We start from the raw sequence: 17,049 nt of genomic DNA on the forward strand, positions 1-17,049 counted from the left end.
ATATTGGAAACCAAAGCATTATTCTCTATGAAATGAATAATTAGCTTACTAAAGTATGTGCGCTGCAAAAGACACCGTCGCAGCAATTGAAGAATCCCTTGGCTTTCTTTCACTCCTATTTCATTAATAAAAAACACACCTCAAGATTGGTCGTTTATGTATTCTTTATACCTGTATGAAAATCTGTGGGTGTGAGAAGTTCAATGTTCGCTCAGTAATCAGTGACATAGGCACTCATGTGAGCTTTAATTAGGCATTTTAAACAACTTCTAAAAAGTCTCATGCATTTTACAATTTGTGGCTATGTTCCTTTTCTGAATTGCATGGGTGGCCTATTAAAGTCATCAATTAAATTTGGCAATCACTAATTTGCCTATTGTGTCAATTTTCCAAGATTTTCAGTTAGAGATGTTTGATTCCATTTGCACAACAAATCAAAACAGAAGCAATGGCATGTTCTAACAAATTTGCCCACTGCTGTGTTTTTCAGGTTAGTTATAAAGCCAGCTGGCCCCTTAGCAATGCTGCTGTGTACAATGATAGTCAGATTCTAGGACCACAGAAACAGGTCGTGTGACTCCCGTAAATGTTATTGTTGTACTGCACCTGCTTTCAATCAGAGCATCACGATAACCTATCCGAACGCAGCAATTCCAAACAGACAAACCTATTAACAAGTTAGTATTAACAAGGTTTTCTAAAATAGGTTGAAGTGTGCTACAGTAATAAGTGAAACCAAATATTATATCAGTTTCTTTTCTTCATATTTTTTCTCAGATGCAAAGTACTAGTGACCCTTTTAACCGCCCTGCGTTTTTTTTTTTTTTTTTAAACAAATAGTAGCATTGAACACATGTATTCATACAATTATTACAAGGTCATTCTGCCACACCTTTCCATAGTTCCAGCCAAGTTCGATCTTGTTCATACCCCACAGCTCATGGATATTTTCTGCCAATTTGTCTCTGACTTTTTCTAGGTGGGGAGGCAAGACGATCTGGAAGAGAATAGGAGTGTTTGTCATATAGTACCTCTCATTGGGGCTTAAACACAGCTTTCCTTGGTTAAATATCCAAGTAGCAGCCAGAGTACTCAACACAGGTCTTATTCCTATCATGCTTACAACTGCACTCTCCAATAGTGTTGGATTATGAAATATTATAGAAATGAATAAAATTAAATAAAGCTAACATAATTTACATTAATTCTTAGCTACTACTAATCTATCAATTGTAGTATTTTCCTATATAAAAAGATGGAAGCTTACTAATGAATACACTCCCAGGCCCCTTGCTCACCTGGCCGGTCTCGACAGGCATGGGGACGAAGGAGGCTTGGGACAGGAACTCTGTGGTTCCCAACAAATCCCGAACGCCATCGTAGTCCCGCTTGTACTCCTTCACTGGCTCCACCCTCATCTTCTCCTTGGGCAGCAGGGCCTCGTAGCAAGGGGCATAGCCCGCAGGTGGCAGGAACTTGAAGTCTCCATGGCGACCTCCCAGCAAGAAACGCACCCTGAACAAGAAAACATGGACGTTGCTGATTTTTTTATTTTTTATATACATTTTTTTTAATTAAAGAGTACAAGCATGGCTTTAAGGTTATTTGAGCACTTCCAGCTGCTGCTGTGGGGGACAAAACATCTTTACAACTGAAATTAATCTATTTCGTCATGCCAATTAATATTATGCCTTTTATAGAAAATAGTAATGTGTATGTCTACAGTTCATTTTTAATTATAGTACAGATCTAAAGAAAAGAGCTACTGAGTAGACAACCATCAAATCAATTTGCCAGCCACAGTATCAAGGGTCATAATTATTCAGTTTTTCAAGTTAGCCATGGACCAAAAACAGGCCTCTGTGACACTCATCCTCTCATTTATTCAGAGTCCTTCACAAACAAGCATCCCAGAGCACTTCACAGGCTAATAAATGCAGAAAAAACACCTGTCCTAGTGGATTAAAGACACACAGCACAGTGGGTATCATAGCAGAGTGAATGGGGGTCTGATTGAAATGGTTTTCTTTCACTTGGAGAAAAGAAAGCCACAAGCTAAAAATTAATTGTACTGTTTATGATATAACTCAAGAAAAGACAGAGTTACTAGTGTAAAATGTACATTTCTTAATCATTTAAAAAATAAAAGCAGAGCTATTCATTTACACCCCTGTCCAATTCCGTAGCTTGTTTGACCAATGTGATTGCAGCCGGCAGCAATTTAGGTCCAGATATCCCAAGCGGCAACAGGAAGCAGCTGGGGCAGCCATTCAAAGCATAGCCTACAGTATCTCTGTAAAATGATAGTCTATGTAAATTTGCAGTGCTCTTTACAAGATGTGACAAAAATAGCATTAGAAGGGGCAGCCAGGACACTAAATAAATGAACTGATGGTCAGTTCTTTTGGTATTTCCAGGCCTCCAACACCGTTCCACCCAGCCCCCTAATAACACCAACATCTCTAAATGGAAGTGAAATGTATGTAATACGTGACATGTGAATACTGGAAGATATCCAGTAATACATTGTGGTAGTGTCCTGGTATATTTGCCTCAGGCACCCGACGAGAAGAAACAAGAGACTGAGGTAGAGAGACTGACGTTGTTATGCCGACACAGGTGCACAGGTTGTAATTAATAAACACAAACAAAAAGTAAACAATGTCATGTGACGCTACCAGCAATGGCAGAGCACTGAGGATGGTACAAGACTAAAAATAAAACACAATATCACAAACTATAAATCAAATGTAAACGGCAGGCCTTGCAGCAGCCATGTTTTCATAATGACGCTCCACTGAGATAGCTTTCAGCTGATGCTCCACGCAGACAGGTAGCTGTCCCAAATGGAGCGTCATCACAATTAAATAATTCAATTAATCTGTTTACACAAATCCATATTTTCAACAATTAACCTCAAATACAATACAAATAATTCCCCATGTGCAGGACTTCCACCCTGTCACATACATATATGATCCTTTGGTGCATGCGGTATTTCCACTGGCGACACAGAGAGGTGGTGGGCGCCACCCGGGATGTGTCAGCCTCAACTTCCGCCTCCCCTAAAACTTTCACTAACAACCACATATCCCACAGTACACTGCCTTCAGTTACAAGTATGGTACACAAGAAAAAAACAACCTAACAAACATTATCCAATCTCTGTTGTCGTTGCAGCCAGTCACAGTAAGAATACAAACAATTCGAAGCTACTTAGTCAGACTGAAGCATAAACACCCCGCCCAGCTAAAATCCACCTGAAAACCTTATCAGAGGCAACCGTTAAAAAAAGGTGCCTATAATATTAAACAAACTGTTTAATGCCTGTATATATGTAACTTATTGATGTATTTCCTGATTATATTTATCTGCATTATGCTGTCGTTTAAGCTATTGTTTGTGAATTTCATGTTAAAATAAAAGTAACGTAATTAATTTGCAGTCAATGTGATACCTCGATGAAAAAGAAATGTGCTGAACCATAAAAAATAAAATAAAAAAAACTTTACAGAAACCCCCATTATATACAATATTTGTATTAATGGTTGTAAATGTATGCACTCGGAAATGGCTGATAAAATGTTTTGGATCAGAATTAAGATTAATTCATTAACTAAGATCACAATTAAGAGTACCGGTATTAATGGTAGAACTTAGAATCCCTTTCTTCACGAATCTCATTCACAATTATTATTCCATCAAGCTGGCGTAACAATGTACACATATATGTGAATTTGCATAGTTCTATTTTCTACTGTTTTTTCTCATTTAAGAAAGAGAGGGCAGCATGTTGTAAAGTTTTAATGTAACATTTTCGTGTAACAAAAGGTTGAGTTTCATGGTTTATGAATGCAGCTATGAGAAGTAATGAGAGGAGAGAAAGAGGTGAGGTGTAACTCAGGAGAGAGAGGCAGTGTGAGCAGAGGGAGAGAGACAGAATAACGTACAAGACTGCATACAAGTTATATACAATGAGCCAGCCGCCTGATTCATGGCTTTTTTTAAATGCAAACCCCCAAAAATCAGATTCTGAGCAAGGTGTTGTTGCCACATCAAATGACCAAGATGTAAGATGCTGTTGCCAGATACACAAACTGACCAAGATGTAAGTAGTGAAGATGTAGACATAAGTGATTCAAATCTACAAGTCCCTTCCTCACAGGAAATAGAGAGCCAGTCTCAAGTTCCTAATTTCAAAGAAACAAGGAAGAGAAAACTACCTGGACCTTCTGATATTTCCCAGGCAATAATATAATAATTTATTTGCACTGAAAACAATATAACATTGGTCATTCTGAGTTTACAGAAAACCCTAAAATAATAATAATATATAATCATATTTAGAGCTTCTTAATTCATCTCCCATTTCCTTTCACTTAAAAAAAAAAAAAAAAAAAAATGCCCCCCCCCCTATCTGGGAGACAGACGACCCCTTCCCCTCCCCCCTTTCAGAATCCTGAAGTCACCACAGGGTATTCCAGAAAAGCATCTCATATAGGATAGGAATGTTAAATCTCACAGGGGAATTACAACAGTCAGGATTCTGAAAACAGGCCAGCAAATGAAATTCAGAAGAGCTACATATGGGTCAATCTGATGGCCCAAAAGCAATTTTCCACTTCAATAACCTATTTAGAAAATATTTTAATATCAATATCTACAATAGATGGCCTGTGGTTGTTAGCTTGCATGCATATAGTTACCACAAATAGGACAAACATGAAAACATTTTATTTATTTATTTATTTATTTATTTTTGATATAACAAACCTGGCACTGTAGTCTGAAATATGGAAATATAAGATATAGTAATAAATCAATGGTTTATTCCATCAGGTTTTTTTTTTTGTAAAAAGTGTAAGCTGTCAGAAATTAGGGCAGTTAGAAACATGAGCAGCCTGGGGACATGTTAAGCTTTTAAGAAGAACCTTCCACTGCAATGACATGTTTGATTAAATCAAATGAACCTTCAAACCAAAAGGAACAGGCAGGGGAGTTTCTACAGCTGAAAATGGGATTTGTTACTAGAAAAAGATAAGGGATATAAAAAATAAAACACACAATACTGTATGTTGCTTACAATTATCGTAAAAGAAAATCTCACCACTGGAACATTGCATTGGGCAGAAAAGAATGTGCAGCTAAAAATGTAAAAATAGGTATTTAAGTTATTGCAGCACCCAACTGGTGTCTGTAATGGGAGTAGTGGGTTATTTTCAAAGCAACTTGTGTTGAGTAAATGCCTGTTAATAAAATTTGGAACTGAAAAGGCAAATCACTTTTTGTGAATAATTACTTACACATTACAGGGCTTAAATTGAAACTGAAATGCAAAGCAGTTTTACCTTGTAAATGCATGGATGGTTTAGAAAGTGCCCTGTGTTTGTAAATGCATGGATGGTTTAGAAAGTGCCCAGTGTTGGTCGCTTACTTGACTCCTGCAGAGATGCTGACGACGGGGAAGAGGAGCCCGTCGATGTTGAAGTTCTCGAACATGCCCTGCACTGGCTGCCCGTTGATACGGAACGAGATGCTCGGGGCCCCCAGGTCCAGGCAGCAGCTCACCACGTCATCCGAGGTCAGCAGGTGCTGATTCACTGACGCCACAACTCGGGGCACTCGGCCTGCAGCCACCGGGACACAAGGACTTGTTATTGAAAGGACCACATCACAAAGCAAATCCCACAATCAGGCCAAGGATTTAAACGACAGGAAAGATTTGAGAAGGGTCCAGTCATCTTGGACAGTAAAGCGCAGGATTTTAACAGAGCTCAATAAATACATTTATGCCTGGCAGAGTCGGACTACTCCTATTGCCCACCTGTCTGTTGGCATCATGTCTTACTGTAGGCAGCACTATTGCCCATTTCACCTGTACCAAAATTCAAAAGCCCAAAACAAGAATAATACATTTTACAATGGCACTTAATGGGATAAATTTTACAAATACCACCATGGACGCTATTAAAAGTTGCAAATGAAAAGCTGTGTTCCAGCTCAAGTGGACCAAATCCTGGCTGATGAAAAGGGGTCAGGATAGGTGTTGTAAAGCTATATTATGACCCAATTGAAACTTGCAAATAAAATAAAATAAAGCTTGTTTCAATGAATTTCCACCAGAAAAAAAAACAAAAAAACGATTGACTGAAAATCAATGACACCCTAAGTTAGCATGGTGTCCTGTAGTATAGCACATGTTTAGAGAATGAGCTGGGGCCATGGACATCCACCATCCATCTTTTCAATTATTATAGTTCATTGGGCAATCTGTTGTAAGGAAGCCAATATGATGTCTGTAAATGAGTGCGCACAATACTAATTGATGTGTTATTTGTAACTTTCCCTTATTGATTCCAATATTCAAAAGTTATACGCATATTGCTTAAACATTATGATTAGACACAATCATGTAGTACCTAGTTATAACAGTAACATCAGCCACAGAGATGGTCACATTGTCAAGAGAGAATTCAGCCATGCTTTCTCACTAGCACTCAGGTGCCTGTCTTATACTGTATATGTTGCCTAACTGTGGGTGTGATGCTGAACTTTGTTTGTACTGTTTTCTTGACAATACTACTTTCTTGGTGCGTCTACAATAGGGTGAAGAGACGTCCCAATAAAATCAGGATCGTCCTGATATTAGGGGCTTTGTGCTACGACCCGATCGAGGTTCTGTCCCAATTTTTAGAGTAAATGTTGAAAATGGGAAATTTAGTATATGTGGCTGCTGCACTGTCTGACAGTGCAACCGCACACTCTACTAGTTTAGGGCATGTTTTTTGAGTGAGTTGTTTGCATCTATGCAGCTATCCATTAGCCTGCAGTGATATGTAGCGGGATGCATCATGTGTTTTTGGTGCATGTGCCAGTGAGTCTGGTGCCTGGGCGTGCATATATGTATGCTTCTGCACGGTTTTACTGGCGAAGTGTCATGATGGCTGGTGTTGTCAAAGAACCTGTCACTAAAAAGCAGAAAAGACAGTAAAAGTACCAAACGGACTGGGAAAAAAATTACACATGCATTCGTCAATCATATGACTCTGTTACATCTTGTAAATTGTGTAAAAAACTATCCGGCATCTGTCATGACGGCAAGTTGGATGTGAAGCATCACGCCGGTGGGAAACAACATGTGCAAAATTGCAAAACAGAATACCCTTGCCTCAAACTTCTTCAACAAGCCCAATGAAACGTTGGAGACCCAAGTTGTTGCTACACAGCTTACCAAAGTGAATCACACAGTAGTGCACCAACATTCCTATTGGTTTTGTGACTGAATTGAATCTTGCACCTACATTGTAACCTGATTCAATGATTGAGAAAAACATTAGTTGTGGCCACACAAAAGCTGAAGCCCTGACTTGGTGTTTATTGTCTAGTATTGAGCTGGTGAGGTGTGAAAACGCAAGTAAAAATTCATTTCAACAAGAGCTGCAAGGAGTCATCGGCAGAAAGGATGTTATGCGCATGGACAAGTCATCCAAGAAGTATGAGACCACTGGTGCTGACAATTACTATACCATACATGGTATGTGCACACTCTATTTTTTATTTTATATATGCACTTACACTACAACTGCCCCCCCTAACCTCCACACAACTGAAAGTGTCCCAATTTTTCACTTTTGCTATCTGGTCACCCTAGTCTGCAATGCTGTTTCAACCACAGAACATCTTCTGCACATGGTCAAATTTACCCCACTTTATCTGTTCCTTGTTCATCTGTATCCTGAGTAGTAAACATCATCTTACAATTGCTTTCCATGCAGCTGACATACTGTATGGAGGCCCTAGACCTGTCAGCTGGAATTTAGCATTCCTTACTCACCTGACCACAGCTGAAGCCCGTCAAAGCCATAGGAGTAGAGGTCGTCCCCGACCCCATTCCCGCCCCAGCCCTCTCCACCTCCAGGGTAGGGGGCATACCCTTTTGTGTTGGCCCAGCCGACCCGCAGGTGTGAGGGCTCGTTGGTCACAAAGGGGTCAACCTGGTCGATTATTAGCTCGTAATACCACTTCTTGTACTGGGCAGAACCCTCGCTGACGCCCAGGAAGATGTTTGGCCTCATGCTAAAAAAAGGACACAGTAAATCAAAATCAAACCACAATCTGTATTTGATTCTGAAGAGACAGTGGAAACGCTAGTACTGTACGTGCAGATGTCAGACTTACATTTTCAGACACATCTAGAGAACCGGTCGTATAATTGTGAAGGAATTTGGAAACACAAGTTTTTCACAGAATAAAAATCTACAGTAGCTGAATGGTAATTTTTATTGTGATTGTTAGCACTAATAAAGGCTATTCATGTTACAAGATCATACTCAGCATACTGTGTACGCTACACCCTGTTTGTAGATAACTGGGTCATCTGTGGATATTTACTCTTGTTTTATGTGTGTCAACAGGGATTCTGTCTGTGGTTTGTCCATGGTTATTTACCCACACACTTGTATCCATGCATTATATAAAGCTGTGCATTGACTAGCCTTGCAACCCCAGGGTTTGTCTGTGGATCTACGAGTGGCGATGGTGAGGTCACCGTACCTCGTGACATCATTCACCATGCGGCTCTGCAGAAGCAGGTCCCTCCGAGACAGTAGGTTGTCACAGATCAGGTTCTGATTGGTTCTCACGGCCACCCCATTGCACACGCACAGAGAGCACAGCACATCCAAAACCTGTCGTGAAGAATTTAGACTTATAACATCAATATATATATATTTTTTTTTTTGATGTACACAAAAGGTTTAAATGATTAAACAAATATTTTATTTCACAATATTTTGGACAAAAGCCCTTCAGCAGATCTCTTTAGCAAATGTTGTATAGCTACACCTGATGAAGACACACTGTCGAAATGCGTTGTGTTTTTGCTTTGTTTGTTTTGCATGAAAATCTTTTCCATTAAATCAAATTCTAGAAGATTTTGCTGCACAACATCAGTGGTCATGTCTTAAAGAATATAGAACAGTTTTTTTGAGTGTACGACCAGTCCCATTTCCAAACATATCAACAATTAAGTGAGGTATGCATGGTTGGTTTACCATTGCTAAGAACTAATTGCCAGAGAGACAAAGCTCAATTCTGCCAAACACTACATGAATAAACTTTAATTTGTTATTCTGTAGAGTTAAATTTGTTGGCAAGGGACTAAAAGTTCTCTGCTCAATCATTAAGCCCAGGAAGCAGCTGCTAGCAAGCTTGAAGGCAAGGACATTCTCAGCTTGGGAAGCCTCCGCTGGACTCACTGGGTGCCTGACCAGTAGTACGGAGTCACTAGTGTCATGATATTGAACTCCAGCTGACTATCCTCCATCAAAGATTCAAACCACACTCAAGAGACCCTGCACTCCATACAATTCATACAGTATTCTGCAAAATAGTGCCAAATGTACTTTAACATCATTGCAGACCTAATTTTAACATCTGAAGATTACATACCATCTGCCTCTTTGCAGAATACGTACAGTATGAAAGAATGTTCTCCTGTAAATGTGTCTCTGTCATCAATAAGAGTTTCCAGAATAGTGCTATTTTGTCCTGGTAATAATGCAGCAACCTCTTCACAAAAGGATGCATTACTGTAGAAACAGCTTGCATGCACGCTCATGTACCTTGACAGAAACCAATTACAGATGTGTCATATTTCTTTTAGTGCAGTTCAAAGCATTATTTATATTAACTTATCATCGGAATGGGAAATGGAAAATGTCCCAGTGGCGACAAAGCCGCTGCCAGCTACCCTGCACTGTGTTATTTATATTGAAACTGAGAGATAATGCCCTACTCACCTTATGATTGCGTCCATGTTTCTCCAGCAGGGAGATTACAGACTTGATGTGTCCTCTCTGGATGATGTTCAGGGCTTCAGGGCTTTCAATTAGGATGCAGTGAAGGACTTCAATAATTCCTACAACACAAACAGACAGATTAGCGGGAGGTCTGCCTGACACAGCAACACATGCCAACGTGCACTCGCCAGTATGTTTATTGAGCTAGTGTATTGAAAGCCAGTGGGTGGGTGTTTTTATGTTTTGGAGGAACTTTAGATCAATCTGCCATCGAGTGTCTTTAGCACCCCCACTATTATGAAGGTGTCAACAAATTTTCAAATCAAATCAAAGCGATCACAATAACAGTTACAAAGCTTTAATAGTGTGTGGTTATTTTTAACCAAGTAGAGTGCATCTCTACTTGGCTGTCTGCCAACATGGCTTTCAAATGGCTTTAATAAGGCGGGTGCTGTCATTATTGGACTGAACCATAGTTAAACTCGTTATAGTTAAAATAGAAAAAGGACATTTCTTTTGTCTATTATCCTACTAATCAATACCGATGTGGTCCAGGGAATAGGGAAGGCTACACCTTGCACTATACTCACCATTGACAGCAAACAGCATTGTTTCAAACAACAAAGAGAATCTGAATTGATTTAATACAAGAGCAGCTGCCTTTACCTGACGAGGACTCCAGCCGGTCCAGTTTGCTGACTAGCCAGTCCAGGTTCTTTGAGAACTGGGTGCAGTTGCTTCTGTTGCCGCGAATCAGGGCAGCTGAAAGAAAGATGAATCAGTCAGGGTGGATGTGATCACTGGTTGGGGCCTGCTTCACTAAAGTGGTCCAAAACAGAGAGGGGGGGTTACATCACAAAAGCATCAAGACAGTTAAGGCTTTAACATGCCTTTATTTATTTAGTTATTTCTTTAGTTTTATTTTTTTTATAAATTTTAAACATTTTTTGTGCCCTTGACCAATTGTGTTTCCTTTCTGTTTCTCATAATTTCAATTGCAAGGAAAAACACACCATAGCATCCCTATTTATATTTGCTATTTATGTAAATCCAAGACTAAGTATATGGGAGAAACAGTCCTGAAAGGTAATAGGAATCCAGGTAACCTCATTATAATGTAGCTGGAGAAGAGATGAGGTGTGATGAGAATATAATAGAAAGCCTTTCTAATATACCTGCAACAGAACATTACAATAAACAAAAACATGCAGAAAAGAGGGTCTTATTATTTAATCGCAGGTGTATTCAGATTTTGTTCTGTGTGTTTTTAAAAATGTTACAGATGTCTAATTTGTCAAATTGAGGTGTAAGCCTTTTACTTCATTGCTCATTGACCAAACGGCAAACATTAATATTTTCTTCATGTGCAACCATTAACTGAATTAAGACCATATGGATATGCAACCCCTTTAGTAATGATGAAACACTCCGTCTGGAGCTGCTGAGACATATTTCACACTGCTCCAAGAGGCGACAGGAGTGGCAGTCGGAACAGACGTACTGTACCACTGCTGCACGTGTTTCCAGCCAATCAGGGCCTGACAGCACAGCACTCTGATACCAGAGCCAGAATTCTCAATTGCATGCCACTGGGCAAATGCCTCCAACAGCGACAAAAAAACACAGAGCAGATGCAGAGACAACCAAACGGTGAACCATAGAGGCCATAATAACAATTTAAGAAATTACATGGACTAATTCAGTTTTAGTACAATCCATGTTTCTTACTTACTCAGCAGAATTAAGGGTGTTAGATTCTGTTTAATTGCTTAAACAAATATCTAGCATTTTGGGAATGTCAGTTACCAAAAGATGGCCTCCAAATCTACTGAGTTTTGTCCATATTTTTACAGTCATCTTTCAGATCATTAGATGAGTACAACATTTGTGTAGATGACAAATAATATACCTATTTACAAATATTTAGTCACCATACACACATTACTGTATAAACAGTGTGTTTGGCAACACCCCTACGCAGGACTCGTGGCCTTCCCCTTGGGGACTACTTCACCCTCCTCTGTCCTCTGGGTAATCTGTGAGAGCAGATGAAGATTAAACCAATAACCACTCAGCACACTGTGACACTCCTTCACTTACCTAGTAACTCATAAAGCAGGTTGAGAATGTCCTTCCATGCGGCCCCAGCTTCCTCGCCTGCATACTCCCGAAAGTGCACCGCGCTGTCGTAGATGTTGAGTCGGTCGATGCAGTTCGAGACCAAGGTGAGCATTCCCTAGGAAACGCGACAAAGAGAGAGAGAGAGAAAGATGGTATTCATTAAAATCTGCCTCACAGATTAGAGATTGTTGCAGTGAACTAGACTGCTGTCTTCTGTGCTGATGTCTATGTGAACGCCCAACTAACTGCCATAAAATCTGGCAGGTGGAGGCACCTATTAATGGGCAGAGGATTCTAGGACTCAGAAGAGAGGTGTTACATAGTCTAACATTAAAAACAGCATTTTCACAGGGACCAAAAAACAGATCGCACTCTTTAAAATAAATCAGTGAGGATTTGGTTGGCTATTTATTCAAAATAAGCATGCAAAGTGTTTGAGTGAATTCCCCCAATCACTAGCCACCCTGTACAATCAATCTGTTGCTTTCACTTTTGAGATGGACGTGGATGACAGTATAATGGGATTTGATTTTACTCACACACGTTGAAAACAGGATGACTGATGAATTATCCAGGACTGCATTTCTCTGCAATTTTACAGCAACCTCCCTAATGCAATAAGAAATGTGCTTGCGTGCAAGTGAAGCACTGTAATGTGTTTACCTGGCCACTTAATTTACAAATAATACATGTCTTAATGTTAGAAGTAACATTTCAACAGCTGCACAAAAAACAAAACAAAACAAAACAAATGGTAAGGCCACGCTTAAAATAATGTTGGTTGGTTGGCTACAGTGTGCAATTTAAATCTAATATTTTCTGCTTTGGGTTTAGGTTTTGAAAACTGTGGATAAACTAGCTGTACATGTTTCGTTGAAACAAAAAAACGTTCTACCGTATATTCTAGAATGAACAAAACTAATTGGGATGGCTTAGAATGACAGATAGGTAGGTTAAGCAAACCACTTGTAATTAGGGCTTTGGCCTAATTATCGCTGTGAAAAGTGATGAATAAAATATCTGCTAGACAGGGTCTTACATGCTACAAACTGCCTTTACAGGTGTACAGCATGCTATTAACTCTTGAGGGACCAGCGAGGGGGGTCTTATTAATCAGCTCATTACAGTGTTAATGTAAAAGACGGATTTTTAAGGAAGAGTGAAGACAGGCCAGCTGGTGATGTATTGCCTGTGAGAAATAATAAGGTACAATAGATTGGCCAGATTCAATCCTTTTAAAGAAACTGAATTGGCTTTCTGGTGAGGTCACGCACTGCCCTAACTGACCTGCAATCATCTTCAAAAGTGTCATGGGGCTTTCTTCACTCAACTGAGAGAAAGCAGTGGCCTGCTAAGAACAAGCTAGAGCCTTTAGGACACAAGGAACAGAGTTTGTATTATTCTGTACCAAGTTTTTTTAATAAATTTTTATTTTTACAATGGCAGTTTGTAATGACCCTTTTGGTTTTAGTAATACTAGACTTACTGGTACTTTTAAGAACAGTACTCTTCTGTACACTGTAGTAACTCGTTGTTAGTGACACTTACATAGTAAGAGCAGTACTTTCTGTTGTAGGTATTGTTACTTTTAGTTGCTGTATCAGGTAAGTTTTAATTGAACTGTTTTACTAGCTCTATGTACTTTTTAGATGATTAACTGCTTGTCAAGTATTTAACTGGGATTAAGGACATGGCTGGAACAATGAACTGGCTTGTGTTTGCCTGTCACTGCCCTAGTCCCACACTGGCAGGACGTGACTCTGGAGCCCTACCTGCCCTACCTGCCCAGCCTCACTCACCTCCTCCTTGAAGAGGTTCTGCCGGTTCTTCAGCGAGCGCAGCTTGTTCTGCTTCTCCTCGTACGCCGCCTCCTCCTCCGGGGGCTGGAAGTAGTCAATAAGGTCGTTCAGGGTCTGCATAACCTCCTCAATAGGCAGGGTGACAGAGACTCGGTTCTTTCCACTCAGACTGTCCAGGTCTCTGAAGCAGGTGGGAGAACAACAAGGTGAAAAACCCACCTCACAATAACAAACACCACAATTACCAGTGTCAGTCCGAGGCAAGAACCAATCCAGTATAGAAATGGGTGACCATGACCTAGATTAATGCCACAATCAAGTCTATCACTATGGTTTGTTTTAACTTGCTCTGTACCTCGATTGACCTGTAACAATTCTCAATCAGCAATCTAATGCTAGTGATGATCTAATGAGTCCTGATCTTGCACAGTGAATGACACTTCTAACAATCTTCCCTGAATCATGCTAACCTTGCCTAACTTAAGACATATTTATCGGGCTACAACCCTCAGGCTTTTTACCCTGACACTACAGTATGTTACTTTTCATTTCTTCCCCTTTCTTTCATTGCTGGACAAGTACGCTGCGATACCCAGGGGAGTTGCATTTGTTATTGTTATTCCTTCCCGCACACTGTCTAGCCTGTACAGTAGGTTTCATTAGGTAACTGGCTTGAGCACAGTCAGTTTTACCTGATAAAGAGACTGAACAGCTCTGACGTGTTGCGGATGATACGCGCCGCTTGGAATTCTTCGTGCTGGCAGCGCTGTAACGCCACACCATCATCCATGTGTCCTTCTTGATGAAGTATAGCCTAGAGAGAACAGGGAAAGGACACAGTGAGCCATGTCAAGGTTTACTTAAAGTAACTATAACAGGTAGAGAACAGTTCTGTAAAATACCAGGGACCAAGTTCAGGGAAAAGGGCAGTTGTGGGGAGAGTAGGGAGGAGTTGAGGTGAGGTCTGCTGTCGTGAATTACGATGTCACAGAACCACTTAAAGTAATTGTAGCGAACCCATAAATCGTAGCATTAGCTACATAGGTCTAAAATGTGATGATATCTTGTACTGAAAAAGGTTAAAGGAAGTTCTACATTTCTACACCTCATCCTTGAGTTGCATGTCTGCATTTGAACTCCAGGTGAAATGGAAGTTAATAGAGTCGAAAGTTAATAGAGTCGAAAAGCATGGCTTGTTTTCTTTGACCTAGTGTAGCATCAGATAGCATATTTTAAAATATTTGCTATAAAATGTGTTTAATTAAAAACTGAAGCATGTGAGGCATATTTAATGAATGGACGTGCATGGCGGAGAATGTTTCTGGAACTATGTGGCAGCTACAATTACTTTAATTGTGTCTATATTGAAAAAGGAACTTAACAGGGAATAGGTCCTAAGAGACTAAAGGAAAATCTTCAGACTGAAATGAAATGAAAAGGAGTGCTTTTCATATTTTGGAATTTTTATTTTACATCATAATTTAGATATTTTATTTAACATTATGTAATCAAAGAAACTACAAAATGATATTGCAAAAGTCTACTGGAAGCCATAATAGTAGTACAGCATTTCATGTTAGATTTCCGAAACGTCACAATTTTTAGTAGTTGTCATTTTTTTGTTAAGTTTAAGGAAAACTACAAAGTGTAATTCAATATGTTAACGTAACATTATTCAGCAGGTTTCACTCGACTTTATGAAGCAAAATGAGTTAATTCTATAGGGTAAACCTTTTGGCCACAGGGTTATGAAGTTATGAAACTAAATGTGCTGATATTTTTGTGCTGATACTTTCTAATAACATTTAAATGGACAGAACACAGCATTTTCTCTGCAACAACTTGACACCTCCTCACACTGCAGTTATATTGAGCAGTTAATTCAATATCATGCACCATAGCTGCTGTGGCCCCTGCTATATTATGGTGGTCTCTGCAGAGATGGGCTTTTCCAGAGCTGCGGTGTCAGCAGTCTTGAAAGGAAATCACAGGAACTTCATTGCTGTTCTAAAGACCTCCATTGCACAGGCTCTTCATTGGAATTTTAAACTTGGCCCTGATCCCATTTCTCTGATGTGAAAAGAGCATTCCAAAGCATTTGAGCAATGATCCGTGAGAAAGTCTTAGCACCACAAGAGTCCAGTTTCACCGAAGGGACACCAGACACCAAAGGGACTAAGAGAGTGATGGAGGTGGCACAGCTTGTTTGGGATTGTACCGTTTTAAAGCAGTGTGGGATGGTATTCTGAACGCAAAGACGCAATTGACAGAGGATAATGGGCAGACCTGCAGGGGCTTCCTCTTGTACATGCTACACACACAGGTCAATGAAAACCTCACTTATGTGCAGAGAGTATCTTTAGGATGGCAGCACACATCAATGTATATGCAGATGCAACTTTTATGCAACACACCAACGTATGCTAAATAATGTTACTAAAAAGTCAAATCCCCTCATTATCAAATAATCTCAACAACCTAGAACACCCTCAACTACAGTATATCCCCGTCACCAGGGACTTCATCCACTGCGGGGATAATAAGGTTACAGAGTGTTCAAAGTCACAAGAGATGCTAGGTCATTCTGAGGAATTTCCTTGAAGTCATTTATAGATAATATGATCTTCTGTTTGGCAAAGGCACTGAGATAAGAGTAGTGTGCATTTTACAAGCTCTTCCGTCTCTCATTAACACATTGTCTACATCAGCGCTGGGCACCACACTCCAAGTCTTAGGGCAGCAGCACTGCAGATTGGCTAATGCAGCCTTGCATGTTCTTCTGTCCTGTGAAATGCACAGCTCACGCACAGCATAATGTACAAGCTCATGTCGGACTCACCCTTCTTTTCAGGGGTCCCAGACGTGTTGATTTGGCATCCGGAGCTTGGTAGGACACCCACAGTCCGCTGTCCACGTGCATCAGAAAGCAAATTGAATCTCCGTATTTAATTTCAGCTATCCCCATGCCTTCAATATCCCGCTTTGGGCTGGACTCCAGTTTTTCCTGTGGGACGGACACATAAATGGATGCACAAAGTGAGTAGATGAGGGCACACATTTTATGGTTAATAATACATAAGCAAGCAGAAAAACAGAGCCTTATTCAAATCAAACTTTTGATTACGTCAAACTGTTGGGGGGCCGTATTAAGGAAGTCATTAAAATTCTGCTGATGAGACATTTGCTGGGGAGATCTGTTGTAGCAAGGACAGTGAAATAGGTGACCACATCCTGACAAATGACTCAATTATAAACAAAGAAAAAACAGGGAGTCCCCCCTTATCTTTTAAACATTGGCACATTTAATTTAGCTTAACCCCAACAGACGT

At 40.0% G+C, this 17,049-nt stretch overlaps 1 protein-coding gene across 11 annotated transcripts in view; it reads right to left on the reverse strand.

Moving 5' to 3' along the window:
- Positions 1–16,684, reverse strand: part of LOC121329961 (ryanodine receptor 3-like) — a 121,483-nt gene extending 104,799 nt beyond the window's left edge. For all 11 annotated transcript variants that reach the window (XM_041276108.1, XM_041276106.1, XM_041276099.1 and 8 more), the window contains exons 1-11: positions 16,560–16,684; positions 14,413–14,534; positions 13,721–13,901; positions 11,901–12,036; positions 10,467–10,562; positions 9,801–9,919; positions 8,554–8,687; positions 7,835–8,076; positions 5,435–5,627; positions 1,299–1,515; positions 893–997 (exon numbers count right to left, since the gene is read on the reverse strand). In XM_041276108.1, coding sequence (XP_041132042.1) covers positions 893–997; positions 1,299–1,515; positions 5,435–5,627; positions 7,835–8,076; positions 8,554–8,687; positions 9,801–9,919; positions 10,467–10,562; positions 11,901–12,036; positions 13,721–13,901; positions 14,413–14,534; positions 16,560–16,640 — 1,626 coding nt within the window. In that variant the 5' untranslated portion in view covers positions 16,641–16,684. The remainder of the gene's footprint in view (positions 1–892; positions 998–1,298; positions 1,516–5,434; positions 5,628–7,834; positions 8,077–8,553; positions 8,688–9,800; positions 9,920–10,466; positions 10,563–11,900; positions 12,037–13,720; positions 13,902–14,412; positions 14,535–16,559) is intronic.
- Positions 16,685–17,049: the final 365 nt, after the last annotated feature.

The sequence above is a fragment of the Polyodon spathula genome, chromosome 17, assembly GCF_017654505.1.
Source record: "Polyodon spathula isolate WHYD16114869_AA chromosome 17, ASM1765450v1, whole genome shotgun sequence".
Taxonomy (NCBI): domain Eukaryota; kingdom Metazoa; phylum Chordata; class Actinopteri; order Acipenseriformes; family Polyodontidae; genus Polyodon; species Polyodon spathula.